The sequence below is a fragment of the Salmo salar genome, chromosome ssa09, assembly GCF_905237065.1.
Source record: "Salmo salar chromosome ssa09, Ssal_v3.1, whole genome shotgun sequence".
Classification (NCBI taxonomy): Eukaryota; Metazoa; Chordata; class Actinopteri; order Salmoniformes; family Salmonidae; genus Salmo; species Salmo salar.
In genome coordinates this window covers 134,575,285-134,597,268 of record NC_059450.1, presented here as the reverse complement: position 1 = coordinate 134,597,268, position 21,984 = coordinate 134,575,285, and the positions used below count along the sequence as shown (strand labels likewise).

At 44.0% G+C, this 21,984-nt stretch overlaps 1 protein-coding gene across 2 annotated transcripts in view; it reads left to right on the top strand.

Moving 5' to 3' along the window:
* Positions 1–21,984, top strand: part of LOC106612972 (protein Aster-B) — a 98,598-nt gene that overhangs the window by 20,307 nt on the left and 56,307 nt on the right. For both annotated transcript variants that reach the window (XM_045724664.1, XM_045724656.1), the window contains exons 2-3: positions 4,592–4,669; positions 7,665–7,691. Coding sequence is in view for 1 of the 2 variants with exons in the window: in XM_045724656.1 (XP_045580612.1) it covers positions 4,592–4,669; positions 7,665–7,691 (105 nt within the window). In the remaining variant the exon portion in view is untranslated. The remainder of the gene's footprint in view (positions 1–4,591; positions 4,670–7,664; positions 7,692–21,984) is intronic.

Genomic DNA, 21,984 nt, shown 5'->3' with positions numbered 1-21,984 from the left:
GAAGTTGTCTTAGATGTACTATTATCTATCTAGAGTTTGAATTGTTTAAATGGCAAATGTATTCCAGTTTGTATGCAAATCCCACAGTGTGGATTGTCTATCATTCTCTCATACAGCAGTAAGATTGAAAGTGAGACAGTCAGACATGGCATGACACACTTTGTTCAGTCAGAGGTCAGATCTTTCCAGTCTCTGACACAAGGGACAACTCTGTTCAGAGAATATATTGGAGTTGGGTCTTCATTTTGTGTCTTACCAGATATCACATCTGATCCATATCAAAACTGATCCATCTGCACTGTATGATATCCAATAAAGTATTTGTTACAGTTTTAGATAAGTCCTCTTGATATACAGTACCAGTCAAAAGTTTGGACACACCGACTCATTCAAGGGTTTTTCTTTATATTTACTATTTTATACATTGTAGAATAATAGTGAAGACATCAAAACTATGAAATAGCACACATGGAATCATGTAGTAACCAAAAAAGTGTTAAAAAAACCTACATATTTCAGATTTTAGATTATTCAAAGTAGCCACCTTTGCCTTGATGACAGCTTTGCACACTCTTGGCATTCTTTCAACCAGCTTCACCTGGAATGCTTTCCCAACAGTCTTGAAGGAGTTCCCACATATACTGAGCACTTGTTGGCTGCTTTTCCTTCACTCTACAGGCCAACTCATCAGACCAAAGGACAGATTTCCACCCGTCTAATGTCCATTGCTCGTATTTTCTGGCCCAAGCAAGTCTCTTCTTCTTATTGGTGTCCTTTAGTAGTGTTTTCTTTGCAGCAATTTGACCATGAATTCACCTGATTCACGCAGTCTCCTCTGAACAGTTGATGTTGAGATGTATGTTACTTGAAGCATTTATTTGGGCTGCAATTTCTGAGGCTGGTAACTCTAATGAACTTATCCTCTGCAGCAGAGGAAACTCTGGGTCTTCCATTCCTGCGCTTGATGGTTGAGCTGTTCTTTCCATAATATGGACTTGGTCTTTTACCAAATAGCGCTATCTTCTGTATACCACCCCTACCTTGTCACAACACAACTGATTGACTCAAAGGCATTAAGGAAAGAAATTCCACACATGAACTTTTAACAAGGCACACCTTTTTTCTTGAAATGCATTCCAGGTTATGAACCTTATGAAGCTGGTTGAATGAATGGCAAGCGTTTGCAAAGCTGTCATCAAGGCAAAGGGTGGCTACTTTCAAGAATATATAACACTTTTTTGATTACTACATGATTCCATATGTGTTATTTCATAGTTTTGATGTCTTCACTATTATTCTACAATGTAGAAAATAGTAAAAATAAAGATAAACCCTTGAATGAGTTGGTGTGTCCAAACCTTTGACTGGTACTGTACATCAAACGTAGTCATTGGTAAGTGCAAGTAACTTACTGTAGTTACAATGTAACTTATTGTTTCAGTTTAACAAGTAAAGGTTTGTGTTTAATCTCCATACTACAGTGTGCCTGGATACAGCCTTTAGCCGTGGTATATTGGCCATATACCACAAACCCCCGAGGTGCCTTATTGCTATTATAAACTGGTTACCAACGTAATTAGAACTGTAAAAATACATGTTTTGTCATACCCGTGGTATATGGTCTGATATACCACGGCTGTCAGCCAATCAGCATTCAAGGCTCAAACACCCAGTTTATATTATGGTGTGTATTTGGTGTAACTGTGGTTCTTACCATCCCATCTCAGCCTGTAATAACTCCTCCAGTCTGGTCTTGTCTCTGTCTCCCAGTTCAGAAACAGGGACAGCTTTATCTTGAGAATGTGTGTGTGGTAGTGTCTCAAGTGTTTTGATCAGATTGTGAGAGTGGAATGTGTGTGTTAGGAGGGCCTGGAAGTGTTAGTTTAGTTTGGGGGGGCATTGTATGAGTGTGGGGGGGGGGGCAAGTGTGTGCGTATAGTGTGGGGGGGTCTGGCAGTGTGTAAATATAATGTGTGGGGGGGTCTGGCAGTGTGTGAGTATAGTGTGGGGGGGTCTGGCAGTGTGTAAATATAATGTGTGGGGGGTCTGGCAGTGTGTGAGTATAGTGTGTGTGTGGGAGGTCTGGCAGTGTGTGAGTATAGTATGGGGGGGGTCTGGCAGTGTGTGAGTATAGTGTGGGGGGTCTGGCAGTGTGTAAATATAATGTGTGGGGGGGGTCTGGCAGTGTGTGAGTATAGTGTGTGTGTGGGAGGTCTGGCAGTGGTAGTCGCTTTAGCCCCTGTGGAGTCTCTGTTGTGAGCAGATACTGTCCTGTTTCCCTAAATAATTCCAGGTCTTATCTTTCACCAGGCATTAGTGTCTCTATCTAGACCATGGATTAAAATATTTCAGAGACAAAACCTTTCGGCAAGATACTGGAGATTAAAGATAACAGTTAACAAGACTTGGAAAGTGTTGCTAATGCAATAGAAGAGATTAGAAATGCCTCCCAGATGAATTTTTAGAAGGGTTATTTCTGATATGGTTTGTTGAAGAGATTTCCAGGAGCATATTATTATTTTCCTTTAGTGTACAGGTTTTCCTCAGCTTTCAACTAAGGAATGTGGTGAAGGAGAAATGTTAACCCTGCGCACGTTTTTTTTAAGTGGCTATTTCTTGCGAATCAGCCACTGTTGATACTTGTACAGACAACATAATAGGAGATTTGGTTGCCGAGCGGATGGTTGTCTCATAGTCTATTAAAGTCATCCATTTTGTTTGGATTGCCTCTCAGAAACTCATCCTGAAAAGCAATTGCTTTGGAATGAATTCAAAGCCCGGAGAAAACACCATGACCACTACTCTGTATGCCTCTAAGTCTGATGTAATGCCAGTGCTCTTTAAACCTACAGTGTTTTGTTACATCTCCTACAGTAGCTATCGTGTTCAAAGCACATATTGAACCAATTGTGTATGAGTTATGAATGATTTAGTGAGGCTTTATGCCACGTCAACTTTCATTGCTTGTGTTTTGAAAGAGGCATGCACAATGGTGTACACTCCATACACTAGTCTGACCATCACACACATGCAAACAAACTCAGAGCAGTGAGTTTACTAATAACCTACACCTGATTTATTGTAGAGCAGGTGCAATCCAGGCATTGCTGAATGTTTCACTAGAGTATACATCTCCCTCCAACCCTTAAAACAACATTAATAACTACCTGGAAAACTTACGCAGAACTTCACTGTCTGGCACATCAGTGGAGAAACCACAGACGCTAAGTTGACAGTGGGGAATATGACCAAAGCAACAACAAAAAAAGGCCCTCTCTAAAAACCTATGGAGTCATGGACACAAGCACCATTTTACAAGGTCTCAAAACACGTAATGATTGACAGTATTTTGCTGAAGCATTATTTGGTCTAGTCTGCAGTTTTAATCTGTCTCCTCAGAGGCAACGTGATGAGCAAAAAATATTTCCTAGGTTCTGTTTTACTTTTGAATACCGTGAAGGAGACTGGAGGAAACATAGCTCTCAGTTTCTCTTTGGATAATTCTGAACATCTGTCTTATGCAAATGTATTATGTTAAAAGCTGCCCCTATGACTGTAAGATCATGTTAAAGACGATGTCAAAGTTCATCTTTGAAAAGTGCTCATCCTTAGATATCAGACCATATCTCCATGTCAGCTACCTACAGGTCATGCCAAAATAAAGGATACAGTTGAGTTAATGAGGATACAAAGTATATTGAAAATAGGTGCTTTCACACAGGTGTGGTTCCTGAGTTAATTAATCAGTAAACATCCCATCATGCTTAGGGTCATGTATAAAAAGGCCCAGTTGCCCGTTATTTCTAGTGACCATGGCTAGAAGAAGAGATCTCAGTGACTTTAAAAGAGGCGTCTCAAAGGAGCATAGGGTGTTTAAAGGGTGTGGGTGTGTGTGTGTGCGTCTCAGTCACCAGATCTCAACCCAATAAAACACTTATGGTAGATTCTGGAGCGGCGCCTGAAACAGCGTTTTCCACCACCATCAACAAAACACCAAATTATAGAATTTATCGTGCTAGAATGATGTTGCATGCTTCCAGTAGAGTTCCAGACAAGGTGCATTGAAGCTGTTCTGGCAGCTCATGGTGGCCCAACACCCTATTAAGACACTTTATCTTGGTGTTTCTTTTATTTTGGCAGTTACCTGTATGTCTTCAACATTTCTGGATGGACTTAAAATGCCTCTAACTGGGAATCAAATCAGTATACAGAGATAAAATGGGTTTAATGGGTATCCAAGCAGCACAGCAGGACGGGTGGGATTCTCTTAAATGCCACAGTATACAGTTGGTGAACATCTCCACCACAGACCTTTACCTCTGTATCTCTGTCTGACTCATGATCAGTGTTTGTGTGTGTCTTGTAGTGCCATCTAGTGGGTATAACTAAGAAGTACATCTATTGTAGTGTACTGATGTACATATTCTCAGGAGAGGAGGTAAATAAAAGAAGATTCTGAGTGAAATGTTCTATGAATGCACCTGGAGTGGGTAGGGCCACATGATATGTTTTCATGGGATTTATTCTGTGAGTGATTGTGTATTGGTGTATGACTGACATTTGTTCCTCTCTGTTGTGTTCTGTCACACAGCAGCCAGCAGAGCAGCCAGCAGAGCAGCCATGACGATGACTCCACTCGCTTCCTGACTCCCTTCATCCGAGAGGAGAGGTAAATACAAGAAGATTCTGAATTTACTTGTATGTGTATTATGTTGTTTGTATTCTACGTTTTGTATTTATGCAAAAGGGTTTAATTGTTTGTGGTTTGATGAAAGCAACGGGAGAGCGCTGACTGTATGAATCAGGATGCTCAGGAAATGACTCTATTCTGTTTACTTATTATACTGCTGCATTTTCACCACTAGATGGTAGTTGGTCCTCAGCAGTGTTCTTTTTCACCACTAGATGGCAGTTGGTCCTCAGCAGTGTTCTTTTTCACCACTAGATGGCAGTTGGTCCTCAACACTGCTCTTTTTCACCACTAGATGGCAGTTGGTCCTCAACACTGCTCTTTTTCACCACTAGATGGCAGTTGGTCCTCAGCAGTGCTTGGCATCTGGACTGTAACGCTCATTATTGACAATTTAGAGGCACTTTCCATGGTGTTGGTAATGAGTTCAATGAACATGTTTTTCAATGGGACATGTCAGTCTTCAATTTAGCTGTTTTTAATCATTGTAATTTAGCAACAATAACAAGAAGTAATATGATAAGGTAAGGATTCAAGGCACTTGATATTATCAAGCAATCAATCAAATGTATTTATAAAGCCCTTTTTACATCAGCAGATGTCACAAAGTGCTATACAGTAACCCAGCCTTAAACCCCAAACAGCAAGCAATGCAGATGTAGAAGCACGGTGGCTAGGAAAACTCCCTAGAAAGGCAGGAACCTAGGAAGAAACCTAGAGAGGAACATGGCTCTGAGGGGTGGCCAGTCCTCTTCTGGCTGTGCAGGGTGGAGATTATAAGAGTACATGGCCATTAAGGCCAGATTGTTCATCAAGATGTTCAAATGTTCATAGATGACCAGCAGGGTTAAATTATAATCACAGTGGTTGAGGGTGTAACAGGTCAGTACCTCAGGAGTAAATGTCAGTTGTCCGAGACGAGACGAAAACAGCAGGTCCGGGACAAGGTAGCACATCCGGTGAACAGGTCAGGGTTCTATAGCTGCAGGCAGAACAGTTGAAACTGGAGCAGCAGCACGACAGCCAGGAGTCATCAGGCCAGAAAGTTCTGAGGCATGGTCCTAGGGCTCAGGTCCTCCGGGAGGGAGTGAGAGAGGCCCCATCCAACGATACCCCCGGACAGGGCCAAACAGGTAGGATATAACCCCACCCACTTTGCCAAAGCACAGCCCCCACACCACTAGAGGGATATCAACAGACCACCAACATACTACCCTGAGACAAGGCTGAGTATAGCCCACGAAGATCTCCTCCAACGCACGAGCCCGTAAGGGAGCAAAACCTGTCAAAACCACGTCTGTGACTCAACCCTCTTAAGCGATGCACAAAGGTCAAAGGCAGAGAATCCCAGTGGAGAGAGGGGAGCTAGCCAGGCAGAGACAGCAAGGGCGGTTCGTCGCTCCTCACTAAGTGAGTAGCATTGGACTAGTAACTAGTAACTGAAAGGTTGCAAGTTTGAATCCCCAAGCTGACAAGGTACAAATCTGTCATTCTGCCCCTGAACAAAGGCTGTCATTGAAAATAAGAATTTGTTCTTAACTGACTTGCCTAGTTAAATAAAGATAAAATAAAATAAAATAAATTAAGCATGCAAAATTTGCTAGCAATTGTAATTCACATGTTAGTGGCAGGGCTTTGAATGTGAGTGAGAACATACTGTTCCTCCCTCTCTGTGGTGTGAGTGGGCTGTGGTGTGAGTGGGCTGTGGTGTGAGTGGGTGGATGGCTCAGGCTCCAGCTCAGTATTACCTCTGTCAGCAGTGGGGATATATTGCAGTGGTCTCAGGGAGCACAAATGTCAGGCATGGGGAGTAAATCAGACAGAGAACAGAGATAGGGGGAGAGCGTGGTGCCTGCCTGCTTCCCTGCCTGGAGAGAGAGAAGATCATACCTCAGCTATGAGATACTACATCAGGAGGAACTCAATGGCCTGAGCTCACTCTAGAGAAAGGGAAGGCTGAGGGAAGGCTGAAGCTTCTAAAGGCACCTGTCATATCTGCCTCTTTCAAATGCTGCGTCTTTGTAATGAAAATGGATTTGTCATACAGTGGTTTAGTGGTGACAGAAAAAGATTAGACATTCAAACAAATCACAGCCAAATTGACTGTGATGAAACTTGAAGCAGTGATAATGGCTTTGAATAAATTGAAATACAGAGTATTAACCATTATTGAAGAATCAGCTGAGCTGGTGCTGTTGGAATCCCCCCTTTTTATCTCTTTTCTTTATTTCTCTCTCACTCTCTTCTATAGTATCTACAGTAGGCTACAACATTCTACTCTCCCTTTCCTCTCTCCCTCTTTCTCACTCTCTCCTGCTCTCCTCTCCGTCCCGCTCTTTTTCTCTACAGTTCCTCCCCCGCTATTTCTCTGTGTACTGCTCCGAATAGGAACCTTACGTTTGACCTTATGGGATTTCTCCTGAATGCTACTCTTTTCTCTCTGCTTGTAATCCCTGGCTGCTGCTGCTGGGGTTTGAACGGTCTTTACCCAGCTTTAGAGGGCACGGAATGTCATGTCTCCTCTGCAGGTAACAGCTACATTTAATGTCTGCTCTGGATGTTCTGTCTGATGTGTGGCTGTCTGCAGCGGTTTGTTTGCTCACAGTGAAGCTACAGCATGGCACAGGCTAGCTGGCTTACCGGTAGGCTAGCTGGGATGCCGGTGGCAGTGTGTAGATGTTCCTGTGTAATAGGAGCAGGCTAGGTTATTAGCGTTAGCATTCATTGCACCAGCTGAAGAGGTTTTGCTCTGACAAATGCATTCTGTGGATTGTTGTGTTTGCTAACTGGCTTACAAGATTATCCAGGAGGACCGCCTCTTCTCTCATTGTTTTAGGTGCCTTTTGCAGAATTCTGCGATTGGACAATAACTGTTGATTATGCCATGGTTAGTTAAGGTTTTCACCTGTATGAGTGAAGTATACGAGGATGCCCCTGTGAATGACATCTCCTTTCTCATCTCTCTGCCTTCCAGGTCTGACAGTGCAGCAGACAAGATCAGGTAAGTCTATACTCTTCCCTATGCTTCCATTTCTCTGCTGGGGTGGTGGAACCTGTGCTGTGGGGTTATGGAGTGATGTATAGGTAGTGGGGTTAGATGGTGTGGTGTATAGGTTGTGGGGTTAGATGGCGTGGTGTATAGGTTGTGGGGTTAGATGGCGTGGTGTATAGGTTGTGGGGTTAGATGGCGTGGTGTATAGGTTGTGGTGTTAGATGGCGTGGTGTATAGGTTGTGGGGTTAGATGGTGTGGTGTATAGGTTGTGGGGTTAGATGGCGTGGTGTATAGGTTGTGGGGTTAGATGGCGTGGTGTATAGGTTGTGGGGTTATGGAGTGATGTATAGGTTGTGGGGTTAGATGGCGTGGTGTATAGGTTGTGGGGTTAGATGGCGTGGTGTATAGGTTGTGGGGTATAGATGGCGTGGTGTATAGGTTGTGGGGTTAGATGGCGTGGTGTATAGGTTGTGGGGTTAGATGGCGTGGTGTATAGGTTGTGGGGTTAGATGGCGTGGTGTATAGGTTGTGGGGTTAGATGGCGTGGTGTATAGGTTGTGGGGTTAGATGGCGTGGTGTATAGGTTGTGGGGTTAGATGGCGTGGTGTATAGGTTGTGGGGTTAGATGGCGTGGTGTATAGGTTGTGGGGTTAGATGGCGTGGTGTATAGGTAGTGGGGTTAGATGGCGTGGTGTATAGGTTGTGGGGTTAGATGGCGTGGTGTATAGGTTGTGGGGTTAGATGGCGTGGTGTATAGGTTGTGGGGTTAGATGGCGTGGTGTATAGGTTGTGGGGTTAGATGGCGTGGTGTATAGGTTGTGGGGTTAGATGGCGTGGTGTATAGGTTGTGGGGTTAGATGGCGTGGTGTATAGGTTGTGGGGTTAGATGGCGTGGTGTATAGGTTGTGGGGTTAGATGGTGTGGTGTATAGGTTGTGGGGTTAGATGGCGTGGTGTATAGGTTGTGGGGTTAGATGGCGTAGTGTATAGGTTGTGGGGTTAGATGGCGTGGTGTATAGGTTGTGGGGTTAGATGGCGTGGTGTATAGGTTGTGGGGTTAGATGGCGTGGTGTATAGGTTGTGGGGTTAGATGGCGTGGTGTATAGGTTGTGGGGTTAGATGGCGTGGTGTATAGGTTGTGGGGTTAGATGGCGTGGTGTATAGGTTGTGGGGTTAGATGGCGTGGTGTATAGGTTGTGGGGTTAGATGGCGTGGTGTATAGGTTGTGGGGTTAGATGGCGTGGTGTATAGGTTGTGGGGTTAGATGGCGTGGTGTATAGGTTGTGGGGTTAGATGGCGTGGTGTATAGGTTGTGGGGTTAGATGGCGTGGTGTATAGGTTGTGGGGTTAGATGGCGTGGTGTATAGGTTGTGGGGTTAGATGGCGTGGTGTATAGGTTGTGGGGTTAGATGGCGTGGTGTATAGGTTGTGGGGTTAGATGGCGTGGTGTATAGGTTGTGGGGTTAGATGGCGTGGTGTATAGGTTGTGGGGTTAGATGGCGTGGTGTATAGGTTGTGGGGTTAGATGGCGTGGTGTATAGGTTGTGGGGTTAGATGGCGTGGTGTATAGGTTGTGGGGTTAGATGGCGTGGTGTATAGGTTGTGGGGTATAGATGGCGTGGTGTATAGGTTGTGGGGTTAGATGGCGTGGTGTATAGGTTGTGGGGTTAGATGGCGTGGTGTATAGGTAGTGGGGTTAGATGGCGTGGTGTATAGGTTGTGGGGTTAGATGGCGTGGTGTATAGGTTGTGGGGTTAGATGGCGTGGTGTATAGGTTGTGGGGTTAGATGGCGTGGTGTATAGGTTGTGGGGTTAGATGGCGTGGTGTATAGATTGTGGGGTTAGATGGCGTGGTGTATAGTTTGTGGGGTTAGATGGTGTGGTGTATAGGTTGTGGGGTTAGATGGCGTGGTGTATAGGTTGTGGGGTTAGATGGCGTGGTGTATAGGTTGTGGGGTTAGATGGCGTGGTGTATAGGTTGTGGGGTTAGATGGCGTGGTGTATAGGTTGTGGGGTTAGATGGCGTGGTGTATAGGTTGTGGGGTTAGATGGCGTGGTGTATAGGTTGTGGGGTTAGATGGCGTGGTGTATAGGTTGTGGGGTTAGATGGCGTGGTGTATAGGTTGTGGGGTTAGATGGCGTGGTGTATAGGTTGTGGGGTTAGATGGCGTGGTGTATAGGTTGTGGGGTTAGATGGCGTGGTGTATAGGTTGTGGGGTTAGATGGCGTGGTGTATAGGTTGTGGGGTTAGATGGTGTGGTGTATAGGTTGTGGGGTTAGATGGCGTGGTGTATAGGTTGTGGGGTTAGATGGCGTGGTGTATAGGTTGTGGGGTTAGATGGCGTGGTGTATAGGTAGTGGGGTTAGATGGCGTGGTGTATAGGTTGTGGGGTTAGATGGCGTGGTGTATAGGTTGTGGGGTTAGATGGCGTGGTGTATAGGTTGTGGGGTTAGATGGCGTGGTGTATAGGTTGTGGGGTTAGATGGCGTGGTGTATAGGTTGTGGGGTTAGATGGCGTGGTGTATAGGTTGTGGGGTTAGATGGCGTGGTGTATAGGTTGTGGGGTTAGATGGTGTGGTGTATAGGTTGTGGGGTTAGATGGCGTGGTGTATAGGTTGTGGGGTTAGATGGTGTGGTGTATAGGTTGTGGGGTTAGATGGTGTGGTGTATAGGTTGTGGGGTTAGATGGCGTGGTGTATAGGTTGTGGGGTTAGATGGCGTGGTGTATAGGTTGTGGGGTTTGATGGCGTGGTGTATAGGAGGCTGCTGTCCTGTCACCCTATGGCCCCCAGCCCGCCCACCCTGCATGTGCTAGATCTGTGGCTTTGTCCCTGCTGACTGAGGTGTCTGAATACGCTTTTCATTTGGAAAGGCGAGTCGGGAATACAGTTGCAAGTCATGGAATGTCATTGTTTGTTTTTACTGGAGAAACAACATCAGTCACAATATGGGAAACAAACAGGGTTTTGTTAGTGGACAGCAGGCTGCTGCGATTCGTCTGTTAGCTACTCTGTTTGGTCAAGTTTGAAGATCTGTGTGCAGTCACTTCATTCTGAAGGGTCTCTTTAGACTGTTACACCTGTGGAGACAATTGCCAGGTCTGAGTAACACTGTTTATATGGCACCAGCCCAAAAGGTGAGTGATAGTATTGCAATGGGGATGTATGAGAGATTGCATGAAGGTTTTGATTTGGATGTGCAGTTTGGTAGTTGTCTTTGTTCCCCTGTCATTACTCCTTGTGCATGTTTGTAGGAGGGGAAACTACTATCAACACACAGTTCACAGTTCAGTAGGTCTGTCTGCAGTGTGTTATTTTAGTGTGGATGTGTGTGTATGTGGGATGACTGGTTGTTGCTGTGTTAAGGTTGGGATTGCTGATTGAAGTGATTTTATAGGTAGGGAGAGGGGTCTAAGGACAAAGTTGATGTGTTTGCAGCTGATCCTCAGTTGTCCGTCGTCATTGTTAGGCAAGTTTGAGGTAATTTGTCTTGGGTTACCATGGTTACTTACAATTAATGTAGTTACACAGATATATCGTCTTTCATAACTATCTTGTAAAATGTTCAAAATGCATTCCCATTGGTCATTAATATATATGACCTTATATCAAATCAAATCAAATGTATTTATATAGCCCTTCTTACATCAGCTGATATCTCAAAGGGCTGTACAGATCATGAAGGACAGGATATGATCAGGCACACTGGTGGAGTGTGGTGCAATGTGTCTGGCCTGGCCTGAGTTGAATAGCCAGTCATGCGGGTTGTGTGATGAACAGACAGAGCCAGGTTTGGACCACTATAGCCCCTGACCACCATCACATCACGTGAGCTACAGATGCTCTACTAAATTCCATCTAATTCTCTTTCTTTTGTGTCCAGCCATTATGTCCCTGCCTTTCAAAATAGCCAATACAATAAGCCATAATAAGTGTATTGTGGGAGTGTGGATGAAGCCAATTTGTTGCTTTTCTATAGCCAACTTAAGTGTACCTTCATGTCAAATATGCAACTCAGCAAAATATTACAACTTTGTTTAGAAATGTATCTCATGCTTTAAGACAACACAGGATGGAAACCTCAGTCTTCAGAAGCTTACCAAGCTCAAACCTCCAGCTGTAATCCCAGACAGTCATGGTTAAGGCAGATCACTGAGAGCATCTTCATGCATTATTGAGAAGTGTAATTTCAGGGCACAGGAAGTGCCTTTTATCTTCCTAGGCTGTGCAATAGGGCTCTCGGTTCTGTGGTCAACAGGGCATTTACCCTGCAGTGAGACCAGAAGACTGGAGTGCTAATGCCTTGGTGGTCATGATTCACACAATGATGACTTGCGATCAGTATGTTTTTGGTTGTATTGGCCACTGTAAATAATACATGCAGAAATCCATTTAGTTGGCCAAAGTGTGGATGTGTTGCGTCTAAAAACTGTTTAAACCTGCACTTTTCAGGACTAAAATAAAAAGATGTTGACTTGAGTCGTGATATAGGTTTCGCTGCGTAGTAACAACAAAGTTTGTACGCTGTTGATTTTTTGGTTGAATACACCAAGCCGATGTGTTAATTGGGGTATTTCCAAGGAAACCATAAAAATACAAGGGTGTTACCAATGGTAATGACAGTAAAACTGTTTGCACATTCTCTTAAATAAAATACATTCTGCTTATATACCAGAGGTAGCCTATGTGAAGTTATTGGTCAATTGCCTCCTGTTACACAGCTTGTGAATATCGTATGTATTAGCACCATGCAGGTTCAGCTAAATGGACTGTAAAGTTATTCATTCAGTGCTTGTGAGGCGTCATCCATTTATTCCTCAATGGAATAGATTTCTCACATCGTTCTTCTTCCGCCTTTCAATCGGTAGATCGTTGATCCATCCCTCCGTCCGTGGGGTGAGACATTACCTATTCCCCCTTCAGTTTGGGAAATCTTATCCTCCTCTTTACTCTGTTAGGGAGCCCTGGAGGAAACAAAATGAATAAATCATTTGCAGAAAATTTACAAATTGTTGCAGAGGGGAGTTAGGTGAATCTTTTTTCAAATAATACTACACCTTGTAAAGAGTCCGTTTATACAGTAGTTGCAGTACTCCATCTTTGATTTTATGAGGTGACATTCACTAATGTTTGTCACTGAGCTATATAATGATGAAGATGATTATGATCATGGTGATGACAATTATGATGATGGCGATGATGATGCCAATTATACGGTAATGATGATGATTTGGGATTTTAAATGATGACGTGATAATGGATGACTGATAATTCTGGGTCAGGGACAGAGCAGGGCAGCTATGTCTGTAGGAGATACTGTGAGGTCATGACGCAGCTGCACTCCTCCCCCTTCCCGCTCTCCCCTCTCTCTCTCTCTCTCTCTCTCTCTCTCAATCTCTCCATGCAGTGGAGAGAAGTGCTGATATGCCTATTCACATTGACGCCGCTAGGCTCCAGTCTAGAGCAACTTGAGCTGCTAATGCATGTCTCGCAGCTCCTACAGCACAGAGAGAGAGAGAAAGGACGGGCGAAAGAGAAAGGAGAACGAGAAAGATTGAGAGAGAGGAGAGCAGAGAAGGAAGACCACCCTCGCCAGGTAACCACATCTCTGTGAGCCTACCAAGGACCTTCACACACACAAACACACCATGCCAAGCCAACCAATCAGAGCGTGCGCATCCTTGACCCATCCTCCTCCATACAACTGCTCATCCACACACAGCTGAGAGCAGCAGCAGCAGCATCTGTGGAGGAGAGGTACTGTAGGAATGTAACGTTACCCATAGAGCACCTGACCTGAGCAGGAAACAACCTCTTTACTGGAGAATTTTACAGGAAATAGCTTAACATTTTTATTACCCATATGGAATTCAAAGCAGAAGATGAGAGTCGAATGTTGCGGGTTACATTTTTACTTTGATGGTTATAATGGAAGCATTTGAGTCACTCAACCTTATCACTTTGGACTTGTTGATGAAGGTTTTAATGCTTCTCAGAAGACCAACCTACTGAGATGTTTGCTGTCTACATTTAGATATCACATTTTATGCTGGCATGATACTTGAGCTGTCTTTGTTAGAGCTTGGGTGTGTTGTGTGAGAGGGGACGTGGTGATTGTACTCGTGGGTGCCGGGAGGATGACGTAGCAGGCCAGTAGTGTTGTGACAGACTGAGGCTGAGAGAGGGACACAGTGGGACAGAGAGCAGAGCGTGCGAGGCCATGAGAGCCAGGCGAAGGGACAGCATGGTGTCTGTTCACCATGCACAAAAACAAGGTCAGGTTCTTTTGTCTCTATTCTTATCAAGTTTCTACCTATAGTTTATTAAGTCTTGTACCACATGTAAAATGAGTCTGTTCTGCTTCTGATTCTACAGTATTTCCTCTGTTAATAGAATGTGGTCTCTTCATATGAGGTTGACATCTTATGTGTATAACAGTGCATTCCACTTTTCTACTTTCCATTTTTTAAGAAAGTGAGTTGTGAGTAAAACTGCTGTGTTAAAGGTCCGATGCAGCTGTTTTTATCTCAATATCAAATCATTTCTGCGTAACAGTTAAGTACCTTACTGAGATTGTTTTCAGTTAAAATGGTCAAAAAGAAACAAAAATAGCTTCTTAGTAAAGAGCAATTTCTCAATCAAGAATTTTGCTAGGACTGTTTGGGGTGGTCTGAGTGAGGAGGGGGAAATTAAAAACTGTCTGTTATTGGCAGAGAGGTTTGTAACGCTCTTTCTTACTGGTGTATTAACACATTTACTGCCTGGTGATGTCACCAGGTAGGCCAAAATTCCATCCCACCTATACTGGCTCAAATTTCAGGCGAACTTTTCAAACAGCTGTTATACAAAAAGGGCATTATCATCATGTTCACAATATATAAAACGTTTTTGACTGCACTGGGCCTTTAAGACATGTTTTTTCTGCTGATGGTGACATTGACTTCTCTAATCTTTGTTGTTAAATGCATTTTGTGTTTCAATATTCAATTAACCTCCTGCAACAGTTTCAACAGCCCCAGTTTCCTTCCCTACGAACTTCATAACAAACATAATACAGTATGTGGATTTTGATCCTTCATTACAACACCTATTTAATGTAACATAATCAGATCGACACTCCAGTTAGCAGACAGTAGCTTAAATCACTACAGAACATTTGACAATTATAGATGTCTATAATTGTTTAAGACCTCCAGTGGAGTATAGGGGTCTTCCAGCCGCTTGTGGGCCTCCCAAATCTGTACTGGGATCTGTGCTCCTCAGTCGGCTTCATTAGGGGTAATTTGGCTAGATTTATGTTCCCTGTAAAGCTGAGAACCCAGTGCGGCCTGCGGACACTCCCTGTAACCCCACAGTGATGAATACCCGACAGACCATTTTCTGCCATCCTTGCGTAACTCTCTTTGTCTCTTTTTAATTACTGTGAATGATTGTCACTAATGAGCACATAGAGGGCTATTAGGAGAAGACCACCTCAGTCCACCATTACTGCAACATGGAATATGATAATTCTGGAGGTAATAGATTGGTCCAAGTTAACCAGTTTACCAATTGGGGTTTCTCTGACACACATAATACACAATACTATATGTGTTTACAAGTGTCTTGGTTTTTAGATTTTTTAAGACTATTTTAAGATTTACAGTATCCAACGGTAACAGTTTGATGTCCCACATGGAGGCTGATTTATTAAACACACAAACAAACTCAGTCAGAAAGTCTATCAGTCACAGTCTCACAGGGTTTAAACAGCTCCTGCTACATGCTGGGTGGGCATCTGTCTCACCTGAGGTCTCCCTACACAGGTGAGGCTAGTTACCCAGCTAGACACACAGTGGTCCCAACTGGTGTACTTTGTCTCTCATCTCTGTCACCAATAGGGAACTGTACATTTTTTACTAATGTTTTTCCCTCACTGATCCATCCTTACACATCCATTAGACCATGTGTCTGCAGGTAGACCTGAACTTGAGCTGCTGTGCTGTGACATGCTGACTAATCATCAGACCTCTGGTGACTGGCTGTAATTCTGTTCTGATCATTAGTGAATCTGTCCTGCTGCTTAGGCACTGTAAACACCTGCATCTCACCACATCAGCAGACAAGCTACTGAATGCTAATTTTACTGCATACAAGCACTCATGTACCCATCATTATGAGCAGAGTCCATCTGTCCAATACCCAGTTAGGTAATTAAGTTAGATCCTTAATTGTGGAGTAGCAGTGGGCTGGTGATGAAAACGCTGCAGGCCCACGTGGGTAACTTACCAGGGATACGGCAAAACAACAGAGAACTGTCGACTGGCAGATGTGTTCAAAGAGGACATGCAGAGCCTAAATGAAGTTTAAAAATATCCCTCTCTTCTTCATCCCATCCCTCTTTTTTGGGAGGTCTCTCCCAGACTTCATAAATCAAGAAGTAATCTGTGTCCTATCTGTCCAGACGTGATAGATTTCTCCCAAGCTGGCCTTAAGTTGCCATATATTAATCAATCTAGGGCAGTCCACCTCTAGCCCAGGGGTGGGGAGATAGGAAGACCCTGGTTCAATGTCACTACCTCAGAGGGGCCAGCTCTCTGAGGGCATGGGTCTCTGTCACTCTGCCTACTCGTGGGATGAAAGCCCTGGAGGTCTGGCACTTATCAGATGATGATCAGAGGGAGCTGTGAGGATATGGAGAGACAGATCAACCAAACAGATGGTAGAATATGTCATCTGTTTTGAAGCCACAAAATTTAACAATATCTCTCAGGAAAACTGAGCCAAATTTAAGATTTTTTTCTGTAAGAATTCAGCTGAATGAATTCAGCCTTAAATAACAAGCGTGGGTTTGAGAGAAAATCATCAGCCAGCCAATCTCAGGGAACCACTTTAATGGGTGCCGGGAAGCCCACTTTCATACATAAGTGAGAGAGTGGGAAGTTATGAGTCTGCCTAGTGAGTGGAATCCAGTAATGTAAGACTCTCACCCTCTGAGGATATGAATTGATAGAATGAACTAAGGGCCGCCAAACAGAGTGGGCACAGCGCTGCATGTTGAGTCACTGGTGGAAGAGAGAGGCCTGGAGGATGAGCCACTGGCCTCCCACGCACATCATCACTCCATGGCCTTGGGTGATTGTTTTGTCTGTGTTCCCTGTACTCAGTGGGCACTGGAGAGAGGCAGGGCTTTCCCCCTATATGGGTTTTATATGGGTATTTTTCACCATCCCTTGGTAAACCAGTTGCTCTAAATGAGTTAGGCTAGGATAACTCTATTATTTTGATCTAAGTAGATATCACAGAGTTGGCTCTATTATTATAATCTGAATGAAGCCTGTCTTTCTCTTATGCCACTCTCCACACACACTCTTTATAATAATATGATAATAGCAGAACAGAGCACACATCATCCTCAGCATTGAAAGATCATGCTGCTCTTCATCACGTTGAGCAAAGCCAGACAGGGACAATGTTCACATCCTCAGGCGTCTGCTAGCCTGGGCCTCCTTTAATAACGGGGGTTCTGCTGTATGTTATTCCTCAGAGAACCAGGTATACAGATACTGACTCCCCGCCAGTGGGCTGTGGTGAACTGACAGAGCTCTCACAGTTCTCCCACCCCCGCCCGGTGGCATGCTTGGAGTTAGGCATCATGGTAATTCTCCTGTGTGCCACCCCATGTCTTGTTTCCTCAGCCATATTAAAGTCTCACACCTTCTTCTCCACTGATAGGCCAAGCAGAGGAATTGGAAGAAACTGATATGGAGACCACAAAGGTAGGATATACTGTATTCAATAAACAGACACAAGTACTGTAGATTGTTTAGAAACACTCAAATCAAAGCCTTTAATATTGCACCATCATACTGTACTGCTTATAATATATATCCTATCCAGATAAAACACTTCACTCAGCTGTAACTATATTCAGGAATACCACCAGAGGGGGCACTCTCCATAGGTTGTGAATGCCCTGACAGCCCTGGCACTGTGTTGACCCAATGGCTCGTCAGTCTTCACATATCACAGTCTCATTAAATACTGTACTAGAGTTGCTGCCACTTGTCCTTTCCTGCAAGCACATGGTCTATCAGGTCTCTGTCAGCATTGTATTGTATAGGGACAGTCACCATGGCTCCAGTGTGCACTGCACTGTACTGCCTGCAGTCACCCTGGTTAGCTGATCCAGAGGTGGCCCACTACTGTACTGTATTGTATGTCCCTAAGGAACAGGATAGCTGTATCCTAAAACTAGATCCGGGCTAGATGTATTTTAACAGCTTTACCTGAGTTGCATTGGTGTATTCACCCCACTCAAATTGTCCCGGTGGATTTGTCAAACAAGGAAACGCAACCAAATATGTCAAACCATTAGGGTAATAGATCACCTCTGAGATTACGCTAGCAGAGCTATGTAATATGTGTTGTTTGTGTCAGTTTCTGATGTCCATCAGAGTACACTATAACCTCCCTCTTGGTGGTACACGACCTGATGCTGATGCAATCTCAGCTTTCCGTCAATTCATCCCCTGAGGTGGGATTGTAGAGGATGTACTCTATCTCTTTGTAGGTTTTTGGAATGTGAAGTTTGGGCCTACAAGGATGTTTTCTGGAAGCTTTGGTAAATGATGCTGCTTTTTCACAGTGAGTGGCGTGGATCATCTGCTCAGCTCAGAATAGCTCGAGTGCCATCCTTGAATACCTTGTGGGGTTTTGTGGCATGACAACTAACAGTAAACAGATGAAAAGGTGTGTGTGTGTGTGTGTGTGTGTGTGTGTGTGTGTGTGTGTGTGTGTGTGTGTGTGTGTGTGTGTGTGTGTGTGTGTGTGTGTGTGTGTGTGTGAATGAAAACAGCAGGCAAGGTCCACATATGGCCTTCAAACAGCAGGCAAACTACTCCTGACTTTGATAGTGACGCATCCCATTTATCTCTATGGCAACAGAGTATTCCTTCTGGGGTCTGGAAAAATACAGAATGTTTGTTTTGCTCTTGGAATGTTTGTTCGTATCTCCTCAAGGTTTTTATTTCAGCTGTTCAGAAATATGAGGCAGAGATGTAAATCGTCATGTGTCACTGATAGGAACGGTTTAGAAGAGGGTGAGTGAAGTGGGAATCGTGAAGGAATAGGGAGGGTGAAGAATGTGGTGCGTAAAGTAACACGTGAAATACTTTAAGGTTGTTTAGCTACGGGGCAGAGGTGTCCTGGGGGGGCGGGACGGGTAGTTCGATCTGGTCACGCAGCCTCGACCTTAATAATACCTTCCTCCACCAGGAAGTGCGGTTTGTAAGGATACGGGTTTGTAAGGACACCTCCAGTTCAGATGCAAACCTCCAGTGGTTTGCATCTGAACACAGAGCTATAAACAGAAAAGAGGCCTGAAGCTAAAGTTGATCTCACCATGCATGCACATGGGCATTCAGTTGTTATGAGAATAGAGGGTAAAGGTTACATCATGATGCTGTGACTACACTCAGCACAGCAAGCATCACTGTTGTGTAGAGTTTTATCCATTTGGAAAGGATTTAATACTCCAATGTGCAATTGACTTTTTTGTTTGTATTAAAGAGTAGGGATGAGTATTAATAATGTCAGTCTGGTGCTATGTTTCTCAGCTTTATTAGAAGAAAGGCACAATCAAATCAAATTTTATTTGTCACATGATTAGTAGGTGTAGACTAACAGTGAAATGTTTACTTACGGGCCCTTCCCAACAATTCAGAGAGAGAAATGGAAAAAGGAATAAATATACAATGAGTAACGATAACCTGGCTCATATGTGCAGGTAACTGCCAAAATAAAGGAAACACCAACATAAAGTGTCTTAATAGGGCGTTGGGTCACCACGAGCCACCAGATCCACCAGAACAGTGTCAATGCGCCTTGGCATAGATTCTACAATTGTCTGAAACTCTATCGGAGGGATGTGACACCATTGTTCCACGAGAAATCCCATAATTTGGTGTTTTGTTGATGGTGGTGGAAAACACTGTCTCAGGCGCCGCTCCAGAATCTACCATAAGTGTATGATTGGGTTGAGATCTGGTGACTGAGACACACACACACACACACACACACACACACACACACACACACACACACACACTTTAAACCATCTATGCTCATTTGAGACCCCTCTTTCAAAGTCACTGAGATCTCCTCTTGTAGCTAAAATAATGGGCAACTGGTTATTTTTCTACATGACCCTAAGCATGATGTGATGTATTAATTGCTTAATTAACTCAAGAACCACACCTGTGTGGAAGCACCTGCTTTCAATATACTTTTGGCAGTTACCTGTATGTCCACTGCAGAGATGAATAAGTCACGTATTGAAGGGTGAAGTTAGGAACAAGTAGTGGGTACAGTACTGTAAATACAATACTGCAGTACAGACAGGCCCTGGGAGACTGTCCGCACAGCCTGTGAGCATCACCAGTGAGGTCACAGCCATACAGAATAGAATAGAATGCTGACTAAACCTGATGAGAGCAGAACACAATCCTCCAGTCCTCACCACACCATATGACATCCCTTCCTGGAACAAACACAGCTGCCACTACTTTTAGCACTCAGGGTCCATCTTGGGTTGAGTCATTGATATACTGTAAGGGTACAGGAGCACATCTCTCACGGAAAAGTCTAAATGGGATCCTTGAGATGTCCCAACTCTGGTCTGACTTTACCCCATTTTAGTAAAAATTATAAATTATTAAGGTAAGGGTTAGGGTAAGGTAAGGGTTATGCTTAAGGTCATGGTAGGGGTTAGGGTTTAGGGTAGGGACGTCCCAAGGTTCCCGAATAGCACAACCCATCTCGCACTGTGGCAGAACACTGCTCCTGTTCACTGCAACCTACAACTTGTTTGTCATTGTCACGTCACTTACTACCCCCTCCATTTGACCCCACCACGCACTAACAGAGGTGTGTTTGATACCCTGTTGCAGTCGCATCAAGTCTGTTTTCTCTTTCTCTGTCTGTCATCACAGTCAACAGACAGCAAGAGTTCCTTTGTCAGTCATGGTGTCTGGAAATTTAAATGTTTTTACTCGACTGGCTATGTTGGAGTTGTCTATTTGTTTCTTTAAGCATCCAAACAGTCTGTTCCCTGGCCCACCCCTCTCCTCTCCTTTTTTTGTTCTGGTATTAATTCTGTGTGTTGGGTATTTGGTGTGAGAGCCTATCTATTTTGGTCCTGCTTGCCTTGCTGCAGCAGAAGCAGGAAGCGGCTGTGTTTTTAATGAGTGCTTTAATGTACTTTGATTTTATTTATGGTGGAGCCAGAGCATGATCAGATCTCTCTTTTAACTTTTGGGAAAACAGTGTTTCCTTGACTTGGCCATTGTTTCTGCCCTGTGGTGTTTTGGTTATGTCTGGGCTGGCTAATCCCATAGTATTTAAATTCTTGAACTGTATGTGTGTTAGATTGTCCATGTGGATTACATCAGGTGTGCGCGCGTGCGTGGTTGTGACAGTAGGACCATTACAGCTCTGTGTCTCTACTCATTGGCCATGTGCGACTGTGGGGTTGGCATTAGCGAACGTGGACACATTTTCCCTGGTCGGTCTGACGGTAAACAAATGTGACAGCCACTCAGTCACCTGATCGCCCATAGTTGTCTGATTGGCTGGCAGTGGTCAACCTATACGTGTCTGAAAAAAACAGTGACCATAAATATGGTCCTAGGGAGAGACTCCCAGCAGGCAGCACAATAGGATCTCTGGCCTGCCTGACAGAAGAAAATAGACATCCCATCCCACACACCACAACACACCACAGTGTGGGATTAATGCAGATTAGCTAGAAATACTATTCTTAGAAACAAATAAAAAGTCTGGGCTGGATTAGGACTCAGGACATTTGAAATAGTTACACAAATCATGTGAGTGTCTTGCTGCTGACTCGCATAACAGTGACATAATAAATGTACTGAGATTACATAATAAATGTAGAGATATACTGAAACTACAAATGTATGTCCTGATCTACAGCCACTGCAAGCAGTAGATCAGGACATTTCTGTTCTTGAAAAAAATATGTATATGTATATTTAAAAAATGCATACCATTTTTCTTTCTACTGACAAATTATAATTCTAAATTCGTGTGATAGAGCTTATTATAACTGGCACAAACCTTTAATAGTCAGTGTTGCTGCTGGTATAGTGCAGTCAGCAGTGGGTGTTGATGAGAGAGGGACAAATCTGTCCCAGCTGCCTGAGGGAAAAGGCTATACGGACACTCCTGACCTGCAAACCGATATTTCATTTCAGAATGGTTTTAAATCAGGTTAAGGGTTTGGTTAAGGTAAGGGTCAGGT